This window comes from Aphelocoma coerulescens, chromosome 3 (genome assembly GCF_041296385.1).
Source record: "Aphelocoma coerulescens isolate FSJ_1873_10779 chromosome 3, UR_Acoe_1.0, whole genome shotgun sequence".
NCBI classification, from domain to species: domain Eukaryota; kingdom Metazoa; phylum Chordata; class Aves; order Passeriformes; family Corvidae; genus Aphelocoma; species Aphelocoma coerulescens.
Window position 1 is genome coordinate 6,692,078 of NC_091016.1, and position 26,211 is coordinate 6,718,288.

Here is a 26,211-nt window from a genome sequence, read left to right on the forward strand (position 1 = left end):
CAAAACTCCTGAGAATTGAACCAGCTCTGAGGAGACTGAACTTAGAAGTCCAGCAAAGGTTCCTTCCAATCCAAAGTGTTTTACAGGACCATGACAACCAGGACCATAATTCTGCCAAGATGCTTTGCTGTGTTTGAGAAGCGCTTTCACAGCTGTAAGGAAACACTTGAAACACTGGCTCCTAGGCCCATGGATCAACCTAGAGCTGGAGTTCAGAGAAAAGGAAAAATGCAGATCTACAAGTCATTAGGGGGCTGCAGAGGATGCTCCAGAGGAAGCCAGGGGTGGATGCCAGAACACTGGAGGCAGATTGAGTCTCTGGCTGGAGTGAGGATCAGCCTAGGGCTCTGTCCTGAGGAACACTTCGTCTAGAGCTGGCCTTGGAGGCTGGATGTTCATGTCAGGGTGCAGCTCAGGGCTGAAGCAGGAAGAAAGGCCAGAGGTACAACTGGGTTTTCAGAAGGCCAGGACCCAACTGAAGCAGTTTCTGCAAGCAATTGTGCTTCAGCAATAGCTGACCTTTTCAAGGATTTGAGACCCAATACAGAAACATTCAAAGAATGTGCATATACAACATTAGAACATTATTACAAGTCCCCAGTGGCTACGAAACCCACTGCCAAAATCTGAGAGAAGACAAAAGATATCTATCTTTGGCAATGAATTAGTCAAGTTAATTAACACAGGACTTTGTTATAACTTAAGGGTCTCAAACTGACTGATAATATTTGTGAAGGTTTCGAAATTATCTATAGACCATAACTTTTTTTTTTAACCTTAAGAAATTATATGGAAGACATAAAAGAATATTTTAACTGAAAAGGTCAATGCTTGCAAGTCAACAAATTAATAATTTAAAGCTGTCTGTGGGATATAAGTTTGACCCTGTGATACTTGTGCCCTATAATGATGTGCTCACACACTGGTTTTCAGGGCTGTGTACCCTTAAACTTCTCATGCTGCAGCTGTGTGACATGGACACACTGTCCACACATTATGCACCTCTCGTTATTAGCTGTCTTTTTCATTTTCTCCTCTTTGCTCCCGCTCCACTCAATTAGCAGGCTGTGACTGAACAATGTTTAACAGAGAGCAAGAAGCCTCAAGTGAAAGGAAATTTGCCTTTAGAAAAGAAAAATGGGAAGAGTACCAGAGCATCTAATGAGATATATACATAAATAGGTCAGTATTTTATTGAGTCACAAAGGAACATCCTTTGTAAAGGATAAAAAAAAAAAAAAAGGAAAACTGGAAGTTTTCTTCTTTAGATTCATGACCAGAATAATGAAGTGGTGTCAAACATAACAGGACGTTTGGATGCATCCATTAATAAGCAACAGGGAGCTTTTCTAGGAGTCATGTAGGACTAAGCTGCCAGATAATTAGTGGAAGAATTATTTTATTGCCATCAACTATTGCTTCTGGTACCAAACAGAAAATTTCAAAAGCATTAGCTAGTCATTCTTTTCATTTCACTTCAGGAAGTCTGCAAGAGATACAAGATTCCTTACTCAATGTACCAATTCTCCAGACTTACTGAACTGCGATCAAATCAGCATCTCAACTTTTCTAACAGTAGAAGTTTTCAAGAAAGAAAATGAAAAAAAATAGCAATTTTTATTCTCCCTCGCTCCTTCTTTCAATTTTTTCTCTTTTTAAGTCTAATTTTACCTCTTTTCATGTTGCTACTGAAAAAGAGAGAAAGGAAAACAAACACAAAGGGAATAAAGCAAAATTTAAACCTCTATACCTGCACTTGTGAACAAAAAAATGCTCTGTGGTTTTAAACAACAGTTTTCATTCAGTGAGGAACTGAATTTCCTGGTGATCTTTCATGCAGGTGTTATGCTTGGAGTGAGGACTGCAATCAAACAGAAGGGGAGAAAGAGATGCAGCTGTTTTGTGAGAGCTCCCACAGGCTGCTGGAGAGCCTGCAAAGAGCTGCTGACCACCAAAGAGCCTCTGAAGGCCCTCAGTGCACTTACCTTTGAGCTCTCAAATCTCTACAATTCTCCTGAGTGCACTCCAAATCACAACAAATAAATTCGTGCCTCCACTTCCCTCAGCAGAATAAACCTGAAGTGTAGGGAAGCCATTGTAAAGCTGACATCAAATTTAACAATATGGAAATTATTTCATTTATAAACATTATTAAAATTATTTAGTTTTTAAAATTAAAATGCCCATGGTAATGCAGGCAACAAAAGGCAAAAGGAAGGCTAAACAACAACTGCACCGACCTCAAACCTGGATCTGCAACAGCAAGTGCCTCAAAGCCCTCTGGTGCCCCTGTAAAGCTTCCAAGTTTCCTGGAGGTCTGACTTTAAAGATGTGGTTTCTAGGAAAAACATTTCTTTTTATTGCTCCTTTAGTAGCACCAGGAACACAGAAAATTAACAGAGCTTTAGGACCTGCTTGAAAGAGGTTTAAGGTAAGGCTGTAATTATACAGAGTTTAAACAGCACTCACAAGATTTTAAAAAATATATGGCTCCCTGTAACAGGCATTTTGAACCACGTGGTCAAATCAAGCCAGTGTTGACAGACACCAAATCTCCAGTGAAGGAAACCCTTGGAAGAGATAGGTTTGTAATTGTAGTGCAAACCCCGAACTGGGTGACAGCCAGCAGAGGAGCCAGTGGACATGTCACTGCTACCCCATGGGTCACCTACTGGCAAAACAGATTTATGCTTGTGAATATGGTAATATAAAAACCAGGGCAAGCCTGAGCTCTTGACTGTTCCCAGATATTACAGTAGTGGAGATAGAAATAAAAAAATAAAAAAAAAAATAATAAAAAATCACTGATTTTGAAGTGTTTTCTTGACCTGCACTAGCACCTCTCATTTTAATATTGATTCATTGACCAGGAAGAACCACTGAAGAGGGAAATCATTCCTTGGGGAAAAAAAACCCCTACAAATAAAATAATTTTCTCAGTGATTCTGGGTAGCTGGTGGCTCATCTCTTAAAGCCAGAGCATTTCTGGGGAAGGTAAGAAGGGTCAACCTAGAAGAAGGGTGGAAATACTGACATCCCCTATCTCAAGAGCTGCTGGTGTCGGTATGGTGGGGGAAGCAGCTGCTGCTGGTTCCAGTGCGGTCACCCAGGCCTGCGGGCCCCCAAAACGAGGGGAGGTGTCACCCAGGGCTGCGGGTCCCCCAAAGTGAGGGGAGGTGTCACCCAGGCCTGCGGGCCCCCAAAATGAGGGGAGGTGTCACCCAGGGCTGCGGGTCCCCCAAAGTGAGGGGAGGTGTCACCCAGGCCTGCAGGTCCCCCAAAATGAGGGGAGGTGTCACCCAGGGCTGCGCGTCTCCCAAAACATGGGGGAGGGCGGTGCTTTGCCAGCCCCCGCTGCTGCAGCCCCGCTGGCGGCCAACAGGTGGCGTCACTGCATTCATGATAAATGGCATCTACTAGAAAAAGGCAAGTTCTGTAAAATATCCCTGTCTTTTTAAGCCAAAAGCCCAAGTACTTCAACAATTTATTTTTTTTTCTAGAAAAATGACCCCAGATCTGAGGCGAAACGTCGACCTTCTATGCAGCCCAGGAAGAAACACACTTCCCCAACTCCATCACCAAGGAAGCGCAGTGAGGAAATCAATCTTCCAACTGGTCTCACCGACAGGCAAAAGCCCCAACACCCGAGGCCAGCGAGGGAAGATTGGAGCCAGTGCCTCCACTCCACTTCTCCTGGGTTTGGGGCTGACCTTTAGTCTCCAGTGTTTGGAGGAGCGTGAAGGCTTTTCGCGCTCTCTCAGCACACTTAACAAGCAGGGCGTGCAAACTCATTGTTTACAGAGGCAGTGCTTGGAGTTTTTCCTTTCTGGCAGCAAAAAGGACCATGGACCTTTTTTGGCTAGGACTGCAGGGATACAGGAGGCTCAGGCTGCCAATTCAAAGCCTGGCAGGTATGGCCTCATCAGCCTGCAGACAGGAGCTTGCCCTGCTCACACCTCAAGCTGGCGAGACACGCCAGTCTGGCCAAGGCCACCCACTCTTGCTGATCCATGGGTGGGGAGGGCCAGTGCCACCCTCAGGCACAGCACCCACAGCTACTCAGTTTGCAACTCACTCTCCCTGCCAAGCCTGGCAGCAGGGCCAGGGCTGTGCCGTCCTCACCAGTGGGGACGGACTCAGGTGCTTTCCCAGCCCAGTCAGCACCAAGCACAGGCATTTGCAGTCATGGCTCCTGTGCCAGGAATAGCAATGACACCTCTTTCTGCTAAATAAACAGTGCAGGTAGTCCTTTTGCACCACAGACACTTTGCAGGCCATGTCCTGCCCCAGTCCTCTGGCAAGAAGGGCTTAAAGATTTTTAAAAGCACTTGGTGAGTGAAATAAGCCCCCCAATACACACAGCCCTGCTGCCTCTTGCTGCTGTTGCTGAGCCACTGAAAAGCAAATTGAGTGTTACATCCCCTTGTCCACTCCAAAGAAAGCTCTGCATGTTTGTACACATGCTGGGTGGGGTGCACAGGGTGGTTTTGGGATGCAGATGACAGCAGTTCCATCCAGGGTGGTTTTGGGATGCAGATGACAGCAGTTCCATCCCAAAAGCGCCTGGAGCTGGATGGCTGCGATAGCAGAGCACTATTGATCCACAAGATGGGATCTGCACGTTCGCATGGAGGACAAACGAGAAGGACCAGTAAAACGTGTGTGGGTCGTGCTGACAGCCAGTCCCACGCTCCCAGTGCCTTTCCAGTTCAAACAGGGAATGAACACAACTCCCACCTGCAACACAACCACACCTTCTTAGGGGGGACCCACACCGAAAATAAAAAATAATGAAAAAATAGTATTTAAAGAGCAAGTTCTGATGCCAAGGGTTAAGTGGTGATCAGCAGCACTTCCACCATGATCAAGAAGGGAAAGAAAGGCCTTGCCTCCAACTTTGGTGAGAAAGCACAAGGAGAGCTGGCAGCATCCCTCCTGACCTGCTTCTGGAGGTCAGCTGAATCTTGATGCTGCAGCATTTACCTTTGCTGGTCTCACTCCCAAGTCTACTGGGCTCTTCCCAATTCTGCAGAGGCTGCAGCTGTAGCAGGGAGCCCTGCTCTGTACCCTGCAGTCAGGATAACTATGCCCCATGCCAGGGCACTGCTCTGCCTGCCTGCCAAATAGAAGAACCCTCCCTTAAATCTCTCCTATCAATAAAAAAAAAGCTCTTTCTCTAGCACCCAGCTTGTTTCTTGTCTCTGATGTGAATGACCCCCCCTGGACTGGCACAGTCCCTACAGCACAGTGCTCCCAGTGTGGCTTGTTTTACAGCACAACAAGAGCTGCTTACGCAGGGCAGGGCTCCCACTTCTTTGCCCATTTGGGTCCCTGCCCAGACTCACCAAAACCACCTGCGTTAGAGCAACAGGAGAGTGGCAAATTTAAGAGCCTCAGAGTGCCAAGCAGATATGGGGATTATTTCAACTTCATGGTTTCCCAGTTCCACGCACACACTCCTTGAAGAAATCCCTTAAAGCTGTCTGCTTCCAAATAACCTGTATACATCACTGGCCCCGAAGACGACACATGATGAAATAGCCTTACAAAACAAATCCTTATATTTCAGCCCAGCAGAGCATCCAAGTGCACAGCAAAGCCAAGACAAACACCACACTGCTTTCGCTTGGAAATGTACGTGGCTTGAAAATCCCCATTGTTGCTCTATCCCAGAAAATGATTCATCCTCCCCACGGGGTTTTGCCTTGCCTCCACACATTTCGCAAGGCTCCTGGCTTTATAACAGTGTGGTGCACGCGGTGACTCCTGGCAGATTCCTCGGCTCGCTTGAGAGCGAGGAGGCAGCAGCTAATCCTCCTAACGATGATTTTCCTCCTGCAGCATTTCTTCCTGCTGGTCATAGACTTACTGCTCGCCATGACCCTTTCCTGCCTCTTTTATGCCTTCGCGTGCCTTTCCATTGTGTTTCTGACCTGCTGCATTATCATCTTTTCCTTCGTCACCACAGAGAGGAATGCTGATGTGAAAGGGAGAGCAATCGTAATTCTTGTGTCCAACAGTTCCATTGGGAGGACGTTTGCAAGGAACCTGAATAAAGCAGGTTTTGGGGTGTCTGCTGCACAATGGCCTGCTCAAGAGAAGAAGACAGTGACAGAAGAGTGCTTGTCAAACAAGGAGGTAGCCCAGCTCCACCTGACTGAAGATGAGTATCAGAAGACAGTGAAAACCTTCATAGAAAGCCACTTATCCCTGAAAGGTAACTTTTAGGGTCAACTTGTGGATTGTGCCTACTGTAGAAATTAAAATGCACAAGATTGTGAGATTGTAGTTCAGCAAATGAGGAAGGCAAGAATGTTTTAGAAAACAGTAATAACACTCTAACTGCATTACATTTTGTTGTACAAAACAAAAATTTTGCTTTTTCCTGGGGAAAGACTCTGCTGTGGCTGTGAAAGGCCCCAGTAGACCACAGTCCCTGGAGGAAGGTAAGGTAGGCCAAGGAAGGATGGGGAGAAGGTCCTAGCAGAGGGCTGGACTTGCCCTGAAAAGAAAACACAGAGATGAACAAGGGGGAGCAATGCCCAGACAGTGACCTGAGGTGAAGGAACGTGTCTCATTTTTAACCTCTTCTGGATTAAAAAAAACCAACTGAGCTCCCTCTTGAGTTCTTGGCTGTTGTGAGATTCATAAGAGTTAGGTCAGAGCTTTGTGTGGCAGGCTGGGACAGTGTCTCTGAACCACACTGCCATCATTTCTGTGGGAATACAGGACCAAAAGCAGCTGGCAGAGCTCATCTGGGATAGCACAGGGCAAGTGTCCTACTGAGGGGATGGCTGTAAGCACTGCTGGGGAATCCCCCTGGGTCTTTCTAGGTGAAGGGTGCCAGTGGGAAGACTGGCTTATGCCCTGCTGAGTAACCCCTGCTATCCAGGAGTCTGTGTCTCTACAGCCATAATTTTACACCTATTGGGAGTGTCAGAAAATTCAGCCTCAGCCATCAGGGCTGCAACCTCATTGCCCGCAGGGCTACAGGGTTACATGGGAAGAGGCCAACCCCTCTCCTCCACTGTGAACCTACCTAAGGGCCCTCTGAGCTGCAGAGCTCTCTCTTCTTCCCCATTCTGCCTCCTTCTTTCTCCAGCTTCTCTGTCCCTCTCCTCCTTGCTCTTCTCTCTGTGGTTTCTCCAAGGCTCCCTTTGAGGTCTCCCCAGGGCAGCCTCTCTGCTTGCTCAAACCAAGATGAGATCTCAGACAACATCCACATCTCCCCAGGACAAGTAAGACCCTTTGCACTGCTGCCCAGCACTGAAAGTTGTCTTTGTGCTCCCAGGCCCTGCAGAGGAAGGACATTTTGGAAGTCAGAGCATGCACCATGAAGCCTCCCGTACTGCAGACACCCTAGGGTAGGGAACCCTAGCCAACACCTGCTGCTGGCTGCAGCTATTCAGGACAGAGTTCTCTCCCATTGCTCTTCTCCTCAGAAGCACCCAGAAGACCAGCAGTGCCTGTGCAACTCTGCACAGCCCAGGATACATCCCCCAATTCACTGCCTGCCCACAGGCTCCAGAAATGGGTCCCTGCACACCAGCAGTGGGTTTCAAACTGAGTGCTCAGCTCCTGCATGAACACTTAGGCTCACCTACCCTGGGAAAATTAGGCTGGTGAAACCTTCCTGTGTGGACAAGGCCTAAAAGCTCCCCAGGCTGAGTATCAGCATAATCCTACTCTGGAAATGAACAACAGAGGCTTTCTTAACCAGTAATGATCTGTGGGAGCTGGTGATTTCTGTGGGCCTGTGCTGTTCTAATTAAATGAGACTCTGGCACAGTGATACCTGTCTTTTTTTTGCTCTTGACTAGTTTGGTCCCCATGCTAGTTAAAGGCTTTTTCAGGTGTCATGTTATTTTGACAGAGTGATCTGTTGAAGGATCTGTGAGGTTTTACATTTAGGATCTCCTGCATAATATTCACATCACAGATGTGGATGTTGAAATGTATTTCCCAAGTGCTGACCCAATTGCATGGCAGATCAAAGCAGTATGTTGGGAGGGGAAAAAAAAGAAAAATAAAAGAAAAATTAAAAAAGAAAGAAAACCTCACTGTTTTCTTAGATTTCTTTGTTAACAGTTTTGAGTGAGTGCTGGTATCCATTCTGCAAAATTTACTGTAGGGTGAAACATGAACACTCACCACCAACTGACTGATAAATGAAAGAATTTAAAGCAAACCAAAAGCCTGCATTGGTGGGTCCCCACATGCAGTTTGGTCAGCAGGATCCAGACAAGGGCAGGAGAGAGTTTGTGCCATAGGGCAGAACCATTACACAACCTTCTCCATTTAAAAACTTCTCTTACACACTTTGTGTATGCAATTTTTTAGTTTCTAAAGAAAGGAACCTCTGCTAGTTGTTATGGGGTTTGTTTTTGGTTTTTTTAATTACTTGTCCCCATAGGACATTTTTACCATTATATCTTGCTATTGTAAATAAAAAGATACTTGTTCTAAATAATCAAATCTTTTGAAATTCATCCTAAATGCCTTTCGAAGTAGCACAGTGAAGACAGAACCCCCCAGTCATGGTTCCTTCTAGAATTAAAATACCTAAGACAGCTAAAATAATCTGGTTTTCATTCTAGTACAGGCCCAGCAACCCAAATTTCCAGGAAGGTTAACACCTTTATTTTGCAGTGAATGTACAAATTAATAAGGTGCTATCAGGCCTAAGGAGAATGTAACAAAGATACAGAGAAATGCAAGTCAGCCCCCTTCCAAATTCTTTCTTTGCTGTGTGATAGCTGAACTTGGTTAATAAAAAGCCTTTGGTGCCTTTAGATCAGATATTTAAACTTCCTCTGTGACCAAGAGGTCAAAGAGACAGAGGGAAAAAGATGAGAGAAGGAGTTTTATTGCTCACCTCCAGTAGCTGAGCTTGTACTATGAGATATTGCAAGAGCTCTTGGCATTGTGTCCGAGTCCTCTACGATCCAGCTGCTTGACAAACTGCTGTGCCGTGCTGCTCTTTGGGCAGGAAATGCTGGCAATTGCTTCACGATTTTCAGGATTGACTGCAGGGAGGGTGGGGTACGGCAAGCAGGAAAAAACGTAGAGATGGGCAAGACCCAACAGGCAGCCACCTGACCTGACTCAAAAAGAGTTCAGACAACCAGGTGCTCATCTGGTTAACTGCTGGAGCCTCTGCTCTCACAGTACCTCGGGGTTCACCTGATCACACACACAACAGTCACAGGGCTAAGCAAAACCGGCACTGACTGTGCCAGAGGATCACAAAGTGGTTTGGGTTGGGAGGGGCCTTAAAGGCCACCTAGGTCCAACCCCAATGCCATGGGCAGGGACGCCTTCCATTAGACCTGGTTGCTCAAATCCCCATCCAGCCTGGCCCTGAACACTTCCAGGGATGAGGCATCTTCTGTAATTCCTCAGGTTCCCACAGGAGAGATGATCCTTGATATGAACAATGCCTCACACAGCACAGTCTCCCTTTCTTCGTTCAGATCTTTGCTATTCTGAAGTTGTTTGCAAGAGTCCTGTTGGTTTTCATTGGGTCAGGATTTCATTTCTTGTACCTGAATCTCAGATAAGACATGAAAACTGCTGGATTCTTTGGTACTTACCACCTTCTCTCTGTCCCTATCTTTCAAATAGGAAGGACAAGAACTTTTACACACGCAGAGAACATTATTAATTTGCACCAGTTATTTAATTCCTAAATAATGTTAGGACCCATGTCTGAAAGACTCTCTCACCACCACACTTCACCATGGTGCTTCAGACCAGCTGGAAGTGCATGTTTCCAAGCCTTGCTCTGCAGGCTCCAAAGGACCTGGAGAGAGCTGCCTATGCAGACAGCTAGGCCAGTGGGAGATACCGGACTGTCATCCTTGGCCATCTGTCCTCATCTCTATGTTGCTGTTGGCAAAGTAGGTCTCATGACTTCTCCCTAAGTTAGGGCAGGCAAGATCACCTTATCATTTGATCAATTTAAACAGGTGTGTTAAATCATGTTAATCCAGCTGATTACTTTCTTGTGTGCACCATGGGACACTCCTGCAATCTCTGTGAGCAGAGCTGTGAGGGCAGTCACACCAGCCTGGGCAGGTACAGCTAATCCTAGGCAAAGAAAGGTGTCCACAGCTGCTGTGGCTTGCTCGAGGCTGTGTACTGAGATGCTGCCAGAGCTGTACAGAGCACTGAGGTATCGAGGCTTCCAGCAGCCCCGTGGCTCCTTGGACAGTCTCCACCTCTTCCAAAGGTCAGGCTGCTTTTGCAGCTCTGCTGTGCAGCAGGTAGCAGTGGTAGATGCACTCCTGGTACTTCCCCTTGCCTTGTACCTCTCCTTCAGCATCCCCAGACTTCAGTTTGCCATGCAGTTTAGTCCAGGAAGGCATTCTTGGGACAGACATCCAGAAAGAAAGACCCTACAGTGAGCCTGAGCAGGAGACAGAGGCATTGGAACTGCTGCCTTGTGTGGTGGACACACCGTAGAAACTCTTTTGCTTCCTTAGGATGCCAGTGTGGTTGACCAGGTTATTTTATTAGAAGGCAATCCTTACTCACTCTCCATGCTATGCTTACCTTAGGATAAAGGCAAGGCCATACAGCCATTCCTACACTCAGAGCAGAGGGGAAGCTCAGCTTTCTTTTGGAACAGTATAGCTTAGTGCGTGGCACGAGCAGCCGTTCCCACCAGCTGCAGACATGGAGTGAACAGATGCAATAATAATTGACTGCAATAAACTACAAGGGAGTAGGGATGAGTAAAGCAAACAAACTCACACACTCATGCAATTTTAAAGAGTAATGCATTATTTAACTTCACTCAGCTACAACAACTGCAGGCCACCTTGGATAAATCAGCCCGTTTTCCAAGCTGTAAATGACCGTGCTTGGACTTAAGAGTGAAATGAATAATTTTTGCAGCAAGGCTTTCGTGCCTTTAGTGGGGGTTATCCAGAAGTCTTTGAAAAACTGGCTTGCAATTATATTATCTTCCTGTCTCTTGGGGATTTATCAAGAGAAGCACTTTGATACAGCAGCATCAGGGCTATGAAACAACCCAGAGACAGGAAATAGGTCTTATTCTGAAACTATAGGCTGGGAAAAGTTATTTATTTTAAGATGAAGGGGAGCTCCCCAGTCAAAGCTTCTTTTTAAAAATAAGGATCTGTGCATCATCTAGAGTCAAGTTTTCTTCTTCCATATGAAGCCCTGCCTCCAGTACCTACATTTTATGGGAGGCCAATTTTCACTTCCTTAAAGTGGTTTTGTAATTTCTTGTTTCGACAGACTTCTCTGCCAAGAGCCAAGCACCCAGGACACACACATAGAACCTCACGATTAAAGTGTTACACAGCCCAGAAAAGCTGCAGCAACACTTTTCCTCTGTCCCCATCCCTCACTCATTGCCAGTGGGCAGAGACCATTTGGGTTCAAAACCTCCACCCCAAAGCTTTGGTTTTATGCTTGTTGGTGGCTGGAGAATCACTGCTTGCAAACCAAGATCTTTAAGCAATAATTAAAAATGCATGTTGGTCTGCCCTATGTTAAAAAGAGGGTTATTTATTGGGATGCATTCAGAACACGTTGCCACACTCACCACTGAGACCAGCCATGAGTACAATATGGAAAGAGAAGGAGGTGAAAGAGTCATGTGCTCCCAAGGCCTTTTTTATCTTTCTTCCAAATCTTCTGTTTGTAGACAGGAACAGAAATGGATCATTGCTCAAAAAGAAACTAAACAAAGCCCAGGCAGCTGGATACTTATGTTATACTGGCTCCTAAATTCTGCCAGAAGCCATTTTTAGCATCCTAAAACAGTACCCTCCTCACACTGCCCCCACTTAACTCATGTGAATTTTGGTCCTAAACCATAAGTTTATCTTACAACAACCCTAGGCAAGAGTTTGATTTCCAAGCTGCATCAATCATTAAACCACACAAGACTGAAGAGTACTTTTAGAGATTGCCAGAAAGATATCTATATTTATGACATGTCATTCTTGAAACAAGTGATCAACACATTTTCATGCAACTGCAGTGGCAGGATTAGAGATGCAAAGTAAAATAAACCCAAAAGTATCTGGGAAGCTGTTTATTTACCACTTATGCATGATGCTAAACTAATCTCTGAATCTGGAAGTCATTGGAAATAGTCACAGGTGTAACATAACCTCTACACTAAGTTAAAAACTTCCCAGACAAGAGCTTAGCTTTGCACCAGTTTAGAGATACTGTCTTGCATTAACCAGAGTTGGGCAGCTTCTGACCAGAAAGTATTTTTGAAAAATACCAGGATTAAAGCCCAAAGAGTTCTCCAAGTCAAAAGAATACATTTTTTTTCAGAAAGTGTGTCTGCACCTGTATTTTTTTTTACTCCACCCCTTACTTCAGTCCTTCAGAAAAGTTTTCTAGAGGTCAGTCATCCCAGGGAATGGGAGCCAAGTGAGAAAAGATACCCGCAGCTCTAGTTTCCCATGTTACTCTGTTTGGAGACGGGAACTGCTGAACAGTTCTAACACATATGCTTAGAGACTTAATTTGAATTATGTGGTAAAACTGAATATGCATAAAAATTGAACACTTATGTATATGATAATTAAATACTTCCCTGATACAAATAAATTAGCTATGATTACGGAACTTCTGAGTAGATTATTTATTTTAAATCTACTCTTTTCATATTTCCCATTGAACAAACTGTTTTCCCAACACTTACACTGCAAACTCCAAGGTAACACACAAGGATTGTGTGGCATTTTCAGTAGGGAAAGGGGGAAAAGAGCAAACTCTTGTACAGAGCTCTCTTTGCAATAGGACAGAGGACTTGGCCAGGTCTATGGTCAGCTTAGCCCCTGGAGCTTTACTTTGGACTACACCATCCTTCTGCTTTCCTGGGGAGGTCCTGAGGGGAAAAGTCTGGCAAGTACAGCCTGTGGCACTAAAGCTCTTGAAAATCCCAGCAGAGAGCTGAATTTCACCCCTTGGTAGGCTGACTTAGTTATACGGACTTCAAAAAAATGGCATAAGTTTAAACTAGGCAACCATCTGCCACCAGAGTGTTAAAAATCAACCTGTTTTTCACATCTATTGAATTATAAATGCATGTAGTGAGAACATTTTAGACCTGATGCTTCATTATCATTAATCAAGTTATTTATTCTGACTATGTTATCAAAAAGAAGGAGTACCTTCTGTTCTTAGGTGCTTTTTCCTGGTTTCTAGAACTACATTTATTCTTAAGTATTAACTGCTCTGGTTTAGCCAAATAGCTTGAAATCTATAAGCTGTCTGATAAGAAATTACCCTGTCAGGCAGCATTCATTTCTAACCCCTGACTGGATGTGAGTAACTTTTTAAACCACCAGACTGAGGCACAACAAATAGTTATTTTCAATAATGAGTAGTATTCATATTTCCTCCCATAAAAATATTTATCACCAGAGAAGCATTCCCAGTGGTTATTCCAGACATGTACACCTGTATGTGTCTATTTAGCACACCACCTGACTGCTTCTCCCACAGGCTTTTCTCTCTAGGTCTCAGCATTAGTGTTTAAATTCCATTCTGCCTTGTCTTTGAGGTGGAAACACAACATACTCACCAAAGAAGTCCATTTAAACCTCAGAGCAGTGCCAAAATCCATTAGCCCAGAAAGTTTTTGATTTTTCTTATCCCGTTCTGGATTTGAACTGCTCTTTTCCTGTAAGAGTCCAAGTGCCTGTCCTTCATTACAGCCTTGTTTTCCCCACACCCATTTTAAGTGGTCGTCATTAAATTAACTGAGATGTCACCAATCTAAAGCTAAAACTCCTTTCGGGTTACTTGCCTTCCTCTCCTTTCCTTTGGCCACCTTTGTGGTTTCATATTAAATATACTAAAAATGCATTTTCTCTCTTTTGTTGCTACCCAAGACTTGCACAAAATCGGGAAAGCTTTTAGTCCTCATCAGAGATTTTAATTCCATCCTGTTTTAAATTATGGAGAGCACATTTTCCAATGAATAAACACACTAATGGAAAATTCCCGAGCAGTTCCCATAACCATACATACAACATTAACTAATTTACCAGGTATCAAACTGCAAAGGGAGGGACCAGCTCCTTCTTATCCATCCATTCAAGAACAGAAAGGTCCAGAAAATAAAAATACAGGCAGAAATATGAGAAAAAATTATAACCTTAAAGAAAAAGTCTATAATAATATAACAGAATCAAAGTCCCCAAATGTTTGGATGCTGGAAACAGAGGTGACAGAAGGAATGCTCCTGTCATCCATTTGCTCTCTGCATCCCTCTCTTTAGACCTCTCCAGCAGATTTTTTATTCATGCCACCAGCTCCAGGGTACAGATCATGTCTGTCTGTGTCAGTCATGTGGATACTGATGCAAAACAGGTCGATGCATTGACTCTGCAACTCAGACATGGGAGCAGGTAAAAGGAGACTTTGACTCTTGGCTCTGTTTTCTGAGAAGCAGAGAGGCAAAGTGCTGAGAAGGACAATTCTTTGCCAGAAAAACATCACCAGGAGTTTTCTTGGGATCTTACTAGGACACTTGGGAGGTATTTTCCTTCATACCTTATTCTGGCTCTCTAACCAAGGCCAGGCAGGGCACTTCTTTCCTCAAGCAGGAAGTCAGTGCCTCCTCCAACAGCACCCAGCCTTTCCCCTCTCCCATGGATGCACTGTCTGGAGACAATCTGGAGCAGCCACCAGGTTTTATGGAAATATGGCTCCTAAGCAGACACTGCATTCCTATGGGTCAGAGCCCTTTGGCACCCTATTTTGAAGTTACACAAGCACACAGATAAAAATCCTCTCTCAAAGGTTGTTCACTACAGCACAGACAGAAAGGCCCCAGTTCTAATTCATTTGTTCTACAGAGTAAAAAAACTTTTGTACCTGAACATGCCCCCATGTGATATTTGGACATAATGGCTTGGCATTACAAAGGGAATAAGTGCCTTGAAAAGAACAGGTCTCATTCACTGATGGTTTCTAATAAATGCCATTTGATTTTTCCTCAAGCATATTTCTTGGAAAATACTTCCCTTGCTTTGGTTCTAAGAAAAGCAATTTGCTAACATTTGTCTGATCATAAAATTGATTTGACCTTCTGCAAATAATCTGACTTTCCAGTGGGTTGCTGAACTTTTTGAAGTGCATTAGGTCGTTCATAGAACACAGCTTTCTCCTGTTTATACTGGACAGCCTCTTCATATAATTGATGGAAATACTTCCAAAACTTTTGTAAAAATAACTTCAAGGAACTGATTAAAAAAAAAGACTTGAAATTCCAATGGAATATGTTATTACACTTTTCAGTGGACACAGAGAGGAATAACTGAACCAGCTCTATTTCTAACACTGTGAGTCTTGCACACTATGGCCCCCTCCTCCCCAGCATGGATCGCTGCTATTCAGCTCATTACGTTCAGGTTTTTAATTAGAATGAGTTGCAAGTGGCAAGATTTCATCTGTACCCCTATGTCTTTGGAGAAACATCACCATGCAATTCAAGAATGAGCCAGGTGAGTTAACTTAGCTCGTACCCTGTTGATTTGGCAGGCATGTATGGGAAGATGAGGAAGCCATCGATCCTGATATGGGATGAAGGGGCACCAGACACACATGGGTTACGTGAGAGAAAAACCTCCTGTGAGGGGAAGAAGGCTTTCAAGGCTCCACGCAGGAACTGCTTATTGCAGGCAGGTACAGCTGAGCATATTGCATTTCTCTGAAAATGTCTAGATGAGGAGCAAAATGTCTTTATAATGTTGCAGCCAATACAGGGGTTTTTTTCTTAACATTCTTTCCAAAATTTCAAAAGCAAAGCCCTTGTTTGTGGCCACTCTTCACCAAGGCTAGCCATGGACAGCTTAAAATGTGGGTTTAAAGGTTTTAGCTAATATTCTGCAAAACTCTTGCTCTCTCAGACTGGACTTTTAAACAAGACTACCTGAGTAGGACAGAGCCAACACATGCAAAATCAGCTCTGCAAAGCTCCCTGTCCCAGGGACCACCTGAGTTCCCTCCTCCTGACATGGAAAATAAAACCCCGTGGTTCCCATCAGCAAAATTCAATTCGGTAATTGGCAGCATCGGGCCTTTATCAGATGGCAGACATTCTCCTCCTGGTTTGCTCTCCCCATGGAAAATTCTGCTGCTTTAGCATCCACTTGGAAGAGATGTGTTGTCAAGGCTAGCTGTTTGTAGGAAGGAAGACTTCCTGATTAGAAACAATCCTCTAATTAAAGCATGGCTTTATTTATTTACATGTCACAGTCATTTGTAGTTAGTTATTCAATTATAAATTACAAACACCAATATTTAGTTTTAGCTGCATGTGAAATCTCCTCTGCGAGACTGTCGCCATTTGAAGGTGCTCTCTGGGCTTGTAAGAGCCTCCACAGCAGAGGCAGGCTCTGGCCCCGGGGAAGGGATGACTCTGGCTGTGGTGTCCCAATGCGCTTGGCAAAAGTGCAATGACAAAAACAATTGTAAGATCAGGCAGCTAAGCACTCCTTCATGAAATAGCAGGAAAAAGTAGGCATCTCCTCCTGTCCCAAGTGGTTAGTATTACATGCAGAATATATCCCAGAAAGATGAGGTAAACCATCAAGAATTCTCTCCCAACTGCCTGATTCTTCCGCTCTCTCCTTACTTACCACAAGCCCCTCTGGGTCCCAGACAGCCGGTGCTGGGAGGTGCAGCACTGATGGTCACCCTGCTAAACCTCCTGCTGCTGGCTTCCATGACCCAGGTCACATTTGAGGGGCCCATTTGCACAGTGTGGAGGGAGCTCAGCCTGTGAGCAGCCCTGGTGCAAAGGGCAGGGGTAGGAGTGGGACAGGGAGCAGTACCTACAGGCTGTTCACTCTGGGAATCCAAACCCCATAAAGGCTGTGCTGAAGATACTTTTTTTTTTGACACATTAATGTTGTCTTTTGCTGTTGAGTGGTTAAACAGCATCACTTTTTCTATTTGCAGCTCTCTACTTCACAGTCCTCTTTCACCCACTGAACTGTGTCCTGACTCTCCTGAAGAGAAGCCCACAGCTGCTTGTGCCTCTGCTGAAGTCCAAAAACTGACAGGTGAGGCAGCACCCTCTCAGCTCAGTTACCTGCCAGGGGTAACCAGCGCCTCCTGCACCAGCAGCTCTTACCTCTGCTGGGACAGGGAAGGGGCACCCAGGTGGTAGGGAGAGGGCTGGGGAGGGCTGGGAGAGCAGCCTCCTGCAGCACTCTGACACCAAAAGGCTGCTGCCTTTCTGCATCAGTGTGGCCCTGAGGAGTCCAGCCCGGGGCACAGCGGTAGATTCAAATCAGTAGCAAACAAAGACCAGCCAGCTCAGTCTCCAACACCCAGGTAGAGCATTAACTGCTCTCCAGCATCTTAATGGATTTTACGATGAACAATAGCTGCTCTTAAAGGGCACACCCCAAAATATCCTGTCTCTTGTTCATTGCTGGATCACCTCCCCCCAGTTCCTGTATTCTCACTGCTGCCGGCTCTGAAGGCTCTTGAATTACGCCAGCACATGGCTATGAGAGCAATTGAAATGGTGTTCCCCAACATCCCTGCTTGAGAAGAAGCACCTAGAGCATCCTATGATTCTCTGGTCCAAGCTTTAGGACTGGAGAGAAAACAGAAAAAAACCCTAAAAACAGAAAATAAAAAGCCAGACAGCTCATGAGACGACCTGCCAGTGTCCCCACTGGTCAGTCTTATCTTTTCTTGCTAAAGGGGAGAGGGTCCCTGGCTCTCCATCTAACAGTGCCACAGGTGCCAGGTTCTCAGTAGCATCTTTAACCTTTCCGAGTGTTGGATCAGGGCCAGAAAGCAGGCTCTGGATGCTGCATGGAACACAGAGGTAGATACAGCCTGTCAGCCCCTGCCCTGTGTCACCAGTGGCCACTGCAGCAGCTGGGCCGAGGTAGGACATGCAGCCAAACAGCAGCAGGAATGAACTCAGTGAAATGAGTGAACAGCACTGAAGAGCTAAAACTCTTCTGCTGTCTTTCAGCCAGGAAGGAAACCCACAGAGCACTACACGTTAACACTGTCACACCACAATGAAAAAAAAGGAGCACAGCTGGGATCAGAAGTGACAAACTCCTGGCAGCAGGGGATTAGGAGTGGTGACTTCAATTGCAAGACAACAAAAAACTGTGGATGAAGACAGAAAACATCTTCAGAACCATGACACAGGTCTCCAGCTCCCTTGCAAGTCTAATCTGTAAGGAAGAGAACACCAAGACACTGAAATTTTGGGTTGTTTATTACAATGCTGTACTGTGCACACTGGGATATGCACAGGGGGAAAAAAACATCTGAGGTGAAGGGAAATAAAGGAAGATCTCTGCTGGGAAGAAAAATGCTAGGGCTTGGTTTTCATTATCTAAAGCCACAACTCAGAACTGCCTGACTGATGATAAGAGATGTCACCCACCCAGGGAGCTGGATCCAGGGAGGAAAAGGAAAGCTTTCAAAACAGCTTCTGTAAGACATTAAACCAGCTTAATATCAAATCAAACCAAAACCAAACATTTTAATTCTGTAACATCAAAGCACTGAGAGAGAACATGCTAAAGCAGAAAATTACTGAATTAAAAGCTTGAGATTTTAGTCTTTACACATTTGGCAAATAACCAGTTACATTAATGATGCCAAACCCATATATTCTGCAGAGCATCCCAGGAAATGTTTCCTTTAGTCAGAACCCTGCTTTGAGCCAGTGTTGTCAACTCCCTCAGTGCAAAATCCCCTTCTGTGCACGTAACCCTGTACAATTTCAGCTGATAACCATTATTTTCTCCTTCAAAATACAGCAGGGGACATGTATGGGCTGCTGCATGGCTCTTGCTTCTCTCCCAAAGTGACCTTCAAGCAAAGGATGCTGCCTGCTTGTATACACTGTAGTATTCACGGTCTGAAATTAGACACATTATGTGAGCAAAGCTCCTGAAGACCTCAGTGGAAGTTTTGCTGGCCCGAGGACTTAGGAATGGCCTACATTTGTTTATAAAGCTTTCCAGTCCATTGGGATGCAGGGAACTACTGTGTGCAAGCATAAAATTATGACTGTGAGGCAATACCACCATGAGATACATTATAATACAACTGCACTTAAAAGTATGTTTAACACAAATTAGTTCTATCAAACTAATACTGAAGTTATATACTGCTGAAGCTGACTAAGGGATCTGAATGCCCAGATGCTTTTAATTTGAGTGGGAATGAGGGATTTGAATTCCTTAAATAGTGTTGAATGTTTCATCACTAACATACGACACAAAAAAATTAAAGCAACTGGCTCTTCAAGCCTACAAACCTGGCCAAAAGATTCTGGCAACATCTTGTTAGACGTATCTCCCCAAACATAGACCCATTACAATTAAGAGATTCAGAAATTCCTGAAAATATTCCAAGACTTGATGAAGGTTTTCAGAAAAAACCCAGCAATTCCAACATGTTTTTCAATAGATCACTTTGATCCATTTAATAAAAATGTAATTGGGCTAGAAGAGTTTGCTTAAAGAAAAATAGCTTTAGCACCAAATCCTGTGCCCTGCAACTCAGAACAGAAACAACTGATCATCCAAGACGTGTTCCTTCACCTCAATCTCAATTGCAACACTTCCATTTTTTTAACCTTTTTAAGAAAGCATGGAATTACATTTCAAATAGAACAGATTTTCCTGGGTAACACTGTAAAATTATTTCCCAACAGAACCAAAATGTTAGTGGTGATGGAGAAGCAGAGAGAAGCTGGTTACATGAACACATCCTTTTAGCATTTAAAACTATGTTAATAACTAATCTACAAGCCAATATTATTCCTTTAGAGATGTCTGCATGCTTGTCAAAAGATACTAAGAGACCATACCCTTGGGTTAAATACTCTCCGGTATTAACACTCCCTTAGTAGCAGCCTCTCTCTATTTTGGGGGCACTTTTCTCCTGATGTTCCTCTCCTGAGCAGGGGTCAGCCACAGAAACAGCTCCACTGAAGCCAGAGCAGGCACTACCAACCTCCACAGTGGATTTTGGGAGGTGTTTCAGACAGCCTGAGGTGAGAAATTTCCCTGCATGTGTTTACTGTATTCAGGGAAGGACAAAGAGGGAGAAGGCAGGGAAGCAAAATAATGATTAGTGTAATGGGATTTGCTATTCTTGTTAATAGTTTAATCAATATAAACATATACAGAACTCTCTTGCGTGACTGCTATGCTCAAGTGTCTCTATATTTAGCTCAACACTCTTAAGCCATGGTTAGTATCACCTGCATCTCTACTACCCACTTCTGCAACAAAAAAAGGCAGGACTGGAATTTCCTGTGTCTAAAACTCAGCCATGCCTCAGTGACCATGCCACGGTGTGTCCTGGATACTCCAGCACACCATATGGAGGTGACAGGTCTCAGGACAGGTGGGACTTGCTCAATATGAACAGGATAATCTTATGGGTGCTGTGCTTCAAGGCGCTGCTTGCACCAGACTTGCAGGTGGAGCCACACGTGCTTCTGCCCTGGAGACAGCCCAGTGTTGCAGTGCTTGGTTTGGTTTAGCAAGCCACAACCTTCCCGGAGAGCAGAGCGGGGCTGCTTAGGGCAGGGCACACATTCCGCCCTCCCGTAGTGCTTTTGGACGGCCCCGAGCTCCTGCTCCGGTTAGCTGGGCCCGCAACACGGTGATAGTAAAGGAGGCCAGAAGGGTCTCTCCATCGGGAAACTTTATTGTTACATGTTGCTCCGCTGGTTCCCAGAGGCAGTGACCAACAGAGACCACACCGTCAGGGAGCAGGGGGGTTTACTCAGAGTGCAGGGGCGGTACATGGGCGGAGTTGGGGTACAGCAACCAATAGGGAGGACCTGAAGGAGTGGCCAGGACTAGGGGCAGGGGAAATGGGGACCCACATGGAAGGGGCAGACCTTTAATAGGAAAAGCAGTGGGGAGAATACAGCACCACGGCCCAACACTTCCAAGGCTTTGCAGACCAGACACACTTGGATCCTGTGCTTGTCGCAGAGTTTTTCCTTGGAGGAATAGCTTAGCACCAGCCCCTGACTTGAGAGTTCATCAATGAGATACTGAAGAGATGTGAAAGATAGGAAAGCACACAGTCACAGAGGGACAGGGCAGAACTGGTCCCAGCACCCATGGAGGTCACTGCAGTGAGGCTGGTGGTGCCCCACTGGCTTTGCTGAGTTCTGCCCTAGAGCAGTTGTATTTGCTATTTCATACTATGACACTTACGGGATATTACTGGTGTCATTCCACAGGACACAGCATGTGTTCTAAGGAGCCACAGGCCTTCCTTACAATCCTTTACCTTGATTTTAGGCAGAGAGAGAGAAAGTTTGCCTTAACTTTTGCTTTCATCTCTCTAAATAGTGCCAAAAGCATATATAAACGTCCTATTGGTGTATCACTACAAAGCTCATTTAAAAGGCTTAAAACTGACTTTGAAATAAGCTGAGACAATCTCCAAATTGACAAGTGCAAGGGGGGGAATAATCTCTACTAAAGGCAGCTTTCCCTGCGGAACAGCTTTCCCCACTGCCAAGCTCAAAGGGAGGGGGCACTCCCCCATGCAAAAGCTGTCCCCACAACCTCACAAGAGGGAAGTTGTGCCATTTATAGCTGCTCATCTGGGAGCAGGCACATCACTGAAACAGCAACTGCCACAGGCAGCATGCGTCCGAGGAGCCTGGATTCCCAGAGCACAGGAACTCAGAAACGTGAAGTCACAAGATTAGTTTGCTATAATGTGTCTAATTTATTTTGGCATTCCCTAGGGATGAAAAAAAAAAAAAAAAAAAGGCAAAAAATAACTGTGGGCAATGCTGTTGTAGCAGCTCTGAGAAGCATGAAAAACTACAACTGCAAGAAACAATGTCGTATGGGTAGCTGAGTTATTTTGGCCTTTCTAATACTTCTTTTTAATAAGAAACAACTCACAAGTTCCCATTGTGCCACTTGGATGCACTTTGCACTGCACTGTGCCATAGGTCAGCTCATGCCCAAGGCAAAGCCTGAAATACCATTCCCCACTGGAGTGCCAAGATTGTCACCACACAAACACATTCAAACAGATGCAAATATTGATAACTCAGCAATACAGGAAAAGTTCCATGCTTCCAAGGAGAAGTTGAATAACAATCCTATCTTGCCAATGGCCAGCAAAACAAACCTCAAACACTGATCAAAACTTTAAATACGGCTGAACCCTTGTTTCAGAAGAGGTCTCCCACTCCTCTGCCTCTTTTCCAATGGATGTGAGAACCTGTTCCCCTACAGAGACAGGGCAGTGAAACTGACAGGAGCATTACAGAGTGTGACCTGGGGAAAAGAGAAAGCCAAGGGGTCTGGAGTCCTAATCCAGTGTTCCAGGAGCCATGTATATGCCAGACAGGCTTTGGATAATGCTGCTGACCAGTCATGTCACAACATTTGAACTTGAACATTTCTGTCAAATAAATCTTAACATTTTCAAGAGTTTGGGTTTAGGAAACTGAGATCAAGCCCATTAGACATTGGTTGTCCCACCAATTAGTCAGTTCTCCTAATGAGGAGAATTCAGTGAAACTGCTTTCTTGGGAGCTTGTTTATAAAGCAAGTTCAGAAGCCAAGCAAAAATTCCAGTTACCTCGGTTATTCCTTATTTGTAGTACTACTGCTGCTGCTTGGAGAGCTGTCAGAAACCTGTTCTACGTTACTGCTCTCTATCAGCCTTCAAAACCATCATTGGGGCTGAGGCAAATTGGAACAAAGTCAACAACTTGTACGTAACACACTAATTATCAAATGAGTTTCAAGTTAGATATTGTGATTTACTAGTTGCTGCATGCACCCTCCTACCCTGTTCTTACATTTAATACTTGTTACACAAGTAAGTTACAAGTACACATTTAATACTTCTGAAATGCAAAACCTCTGGATAATGAGAGCTGTACTGCTGGGAAGGCAAGATTCCCTTTTCATCAATATGAGATTACTGGCTCTGACTTAGTTAAATCAACCTGGATTCATGCTGGTGGATGAGTGTAAATTAGCCCTAGTAGAACCAGAGGTCTAGAATAGATTTCCAGAGGTTATTTAGTCCACTGGCCTGTGTAGGGGAGGACATGCATAGACCATTCCTGACAGACTTTAGCCTATTTTGAGAGAGTCACAGACCTCTCCCAGGGAGTCCACTCCAGTCCTTCACACTCCCTTAGTATCAGGTGAATTAATAAAAATTAAGTGCCCCAATTTTCCCTTGAAGCAATTTAGCCCAAAGCTTCTCATCTTAACTGCCAGGGTCAGGAAGACCAAATTATTGCCTTTTTCCTTTGCAGCAGCCAACAGTGTTTTGGGGAGAAACACAGTCTTCCCCTCAGCCTCCCTGTCCTAAGGATGAAATCCCCTCCATCTTTCCTAGCAAACTGAACCTTTTGGAGCTTGGATCAGTCTTCCTGCTTTTCTTTTTATGCTCAACCCTGTCCAGCTCAACTTTGAAGTACACTAGGCAAAAGCAAACACTCCTGCTTGCTGGATTATTGCACTTGCCACAGGGGGAACAGTCCTGCTCATACACTTAATGTGCCCTTTTCTGTAACAACGTGGTATTGTTTATTGATGATCAGCTTGTGAGTCATCAAAATCTTTCATGCTTATTGATAAGCCAACTACATACATAGCTGTTGGTCCCCAATCTATCATAACTATAGAATAACCTATATGAAGAGTTATTGCAATACACAAATCTGTATCAGCAGAGGGACAGTGCACTTTGCCAGCTGGATGGCAAGCTGCTTTTGGTCGGGTTTTCACCACCTCTCCACTTGCAAACATCATACTGAATTCTAACCCTGCCCAGTGTGCTCACAGCCTTTCCAAAGTGCTGCCAGCTGCAAGTTTAAACTGCATGTTCTCTCTTGCATCAGCCATTCCACAGGTGTAAACAAAAGACAGATGCAAACCAGAACCCTCCTCAGACACATCCCTATCAATTTTCTAACCAGTTTTGCATCCACATATTTTCATCTATGTCATCATCATAAGAGCACATGTGAAGCAGCTTCAGAACTCAAACCTTTGAGTCTTGTGTCTCAAAAAAATTATGCTGCCTTTTACTCATCCTCTCAATTTCTTCTCGGTGCTCTCCAATAGTTTGGTTATTTGTTCCAGTGTTTTTCCAGGAACTGAAGCTAAGCTGACAGGTCTAGAACTCTAGACCTGTTCGTTAGCACCACTTTTGGACCTACAGCTCAAACCTGCACTCCTGGGCTTTGCTCCAACAGGCCACTTTAGCACATATTTAATTAAGAGGGAGAGACATCTGTGGCTGTAGAGGGGTTGAGTCACATGCTTATTGCTACACATGTACTTGGATGTTTCTCTGGTTTCTAAGAATAGATACATTTTAAAAATCCAAACAAACAAAACCCAACACACCAAACCCAAGCAAAACAGAGATGTTTTTTCATACAATGCTTATGACTTTAAGAATGGAAATGCCAACAAATACTAAATATTGATTTAGACTTTTCACTCATCCTAGGAAATCATTCTCCAAAACCCTGTGATCATCTCCACTATGGTGACTTCTTTTACTACTGTGCTGCTTCATTCTCTTGTTTTGTTAGATCTCTCTCAAATCCCCCATGATACCTATTACATTATGCCTCCAGCACATTCTTCAGCCTTATTAGCCCTTCCTTTTAGGGAGATAATGAATTGATTAGATGTCACTTAGCCTGTCATGAACTGCTACTGACACCTCTTGCAGCAGCTTTCTGTGCATTCCAAGGGTACTTCTATGCTTCTGAAAGACAGAGCACTGACAGCTCTGGAGAGCAAAACTAATCTAATTCCCAGGCCAGCTCTGCCCAGACCAGCTCACACCAACAGAGCAATGACATCTCCTGACTTTAGGATTACCTGTAGCAACATCCCAGGAGGAAGCAGCACACTGAAAACAGCCCTCACAATGGTGAAGCTCACCCAAAATTCTGCACTATCACCTGTCAGCTCAAAAAACCTCTCCTAACCTCCCCCTAAGGCAGCTTGGTTAAATACAGCCCTGGATCTAATGCTGCTGCTTAGCCAATGAACCACTTAGAGCTGTGGAGCGGGCGGGACTCCCCCCACTGGTAATCCCTCAGCTCTGCCAGTCCAATGGATAATTGTCACTTGAACAGAGTCACCTGAATCATCAGGTGCTGAGCCCCAGCCCCTAACTCCCATCAGCTTTGCTCTACTACATTTTCCCTGTTTCTTTCACTGCTTGTTCCTCTCTTCCAAGTCCAGGATGGATGTGGTCGGTCAGGTTTTTTTCCACACCTCTTAGAATTTCTTCATTCTCTCCACGTGAATCATTTCCCCAGATCAGCAAAGAGACCTCAAAGCACGCTGCTTATTCCAAACTAAATTTATCTTATGCATACAGAATTGGGGAGGAATTCCAGCTACCAGAGATCTCTTGCAAGCTAATTATTCTTCAAAGATGTTTTAGGCAGTCCCAGGGAGCATCTAACTATTGATTTTCTACTCTGTATAATTTCCCTGCAAAATGTAATCATTCTTCTCCTGTCTCACACCGTCACTTGTCTCTCAGAACAACCTGGGAACAATAAAAGAGTGGAATAGAGGGCACCAAGAAGGGCACCATCAAAAATATATCTCTGTACAAGCAGAGTCTGTAAAAGCAAACCCAAGAAATATCTGTAGATCTTGTTTAATATTCATCAGCCAGTGTAGTGTATAACTGAAACCCAGATGCAAGTGTTATGAAAATTCAGGCTAGAAGGAAATCAAATGGAGACAGCATTCTCAGGATGCTGCCATTTCAGAGTTTCTCATTTCTGGATTTCTAGCATAAATGTACCACAGAGAGAAATGTTATTGAATATATTGGTTGCTTACAAATGGCTACATTTTTATATAAATTCACTTCTTGTAAAAAAAAAAAAAAAAGAGAAAAGGATTTGGAAACCAGAGACTCCAAGGAACTGGCCTAGTACAAATCTATTCCTAACACATGATTTTATGGAACAACAAAGTAAAAATGGGATTGAGACCAGCACATCTTAAAAACCCTGTTGTGCAATATTAAGCTGAGGTTTTCCTTCCATCTCCTTGCACAAGAAAGCCCTTGACACATTATTAACTTCACGAACATTAAGAATGCCTTCTGGCTTCAGAAATTTAGCACCTTTAAATATCCCTGTAATCAGAATATTTAAGCAGA

At 44.4% G+C, this 26,211-nt stretch overlaps 1 protein-coding gene and 1 long non-coding RNA gene across 3 annotated transcripts; one reads left to right on the forward strand and one right to left on the reverse strand.

The window, feature by feature from the left end:
• Positions 1-1,780: 1,780 nt before the first annotated feature.
• On the reverse strand, positions 1,781-24,992 carry LOC138107116 (uncharacterized). Its single transcript, XR_011149237.1, has 4 exons — positions 24,903-24,992; positions 2,241-2,338; positions 1,986-2,076; positions 1,781-1,861 (listed from the first exon to the last, which is right to left on the reverse strand). It is a non-coding gene; the product is annotated as an uncharacterized lncRNA (long non-coding RNA).
• Positions 5,824-18,405, forward strand: LOC138107115 (uncharacterized). 2 transcript variants are annotated; one of them, XM_069008437.1, is made up of 4 exons: positions 5,824-6,217; positions 15,544-15,687; positions 16,966-17,069; positions 18,006-18,405. In XM_069008437.1, the coding sequence occupies exons 1-3, from the start codon at positions 5,824-5,826 to the stop codon at positions 17,064-17,066; spliced, it is 639 nt and encodes a 212-aa protein (XP_068864538.1). In that variant the 3' UTR covers positions 17,067-17,069; positions 18,006-18,405. The 2 variants fall into 2 exon arrangements, with proteins under 2 accessions (XP_068864538.1, XP_068864537.1); XM_069008436.1 differs by having other exon boundaries at positions 18,002-18,402.
• Positions 24,993-26,211: the final 1,219 nt, after the last annotated feature.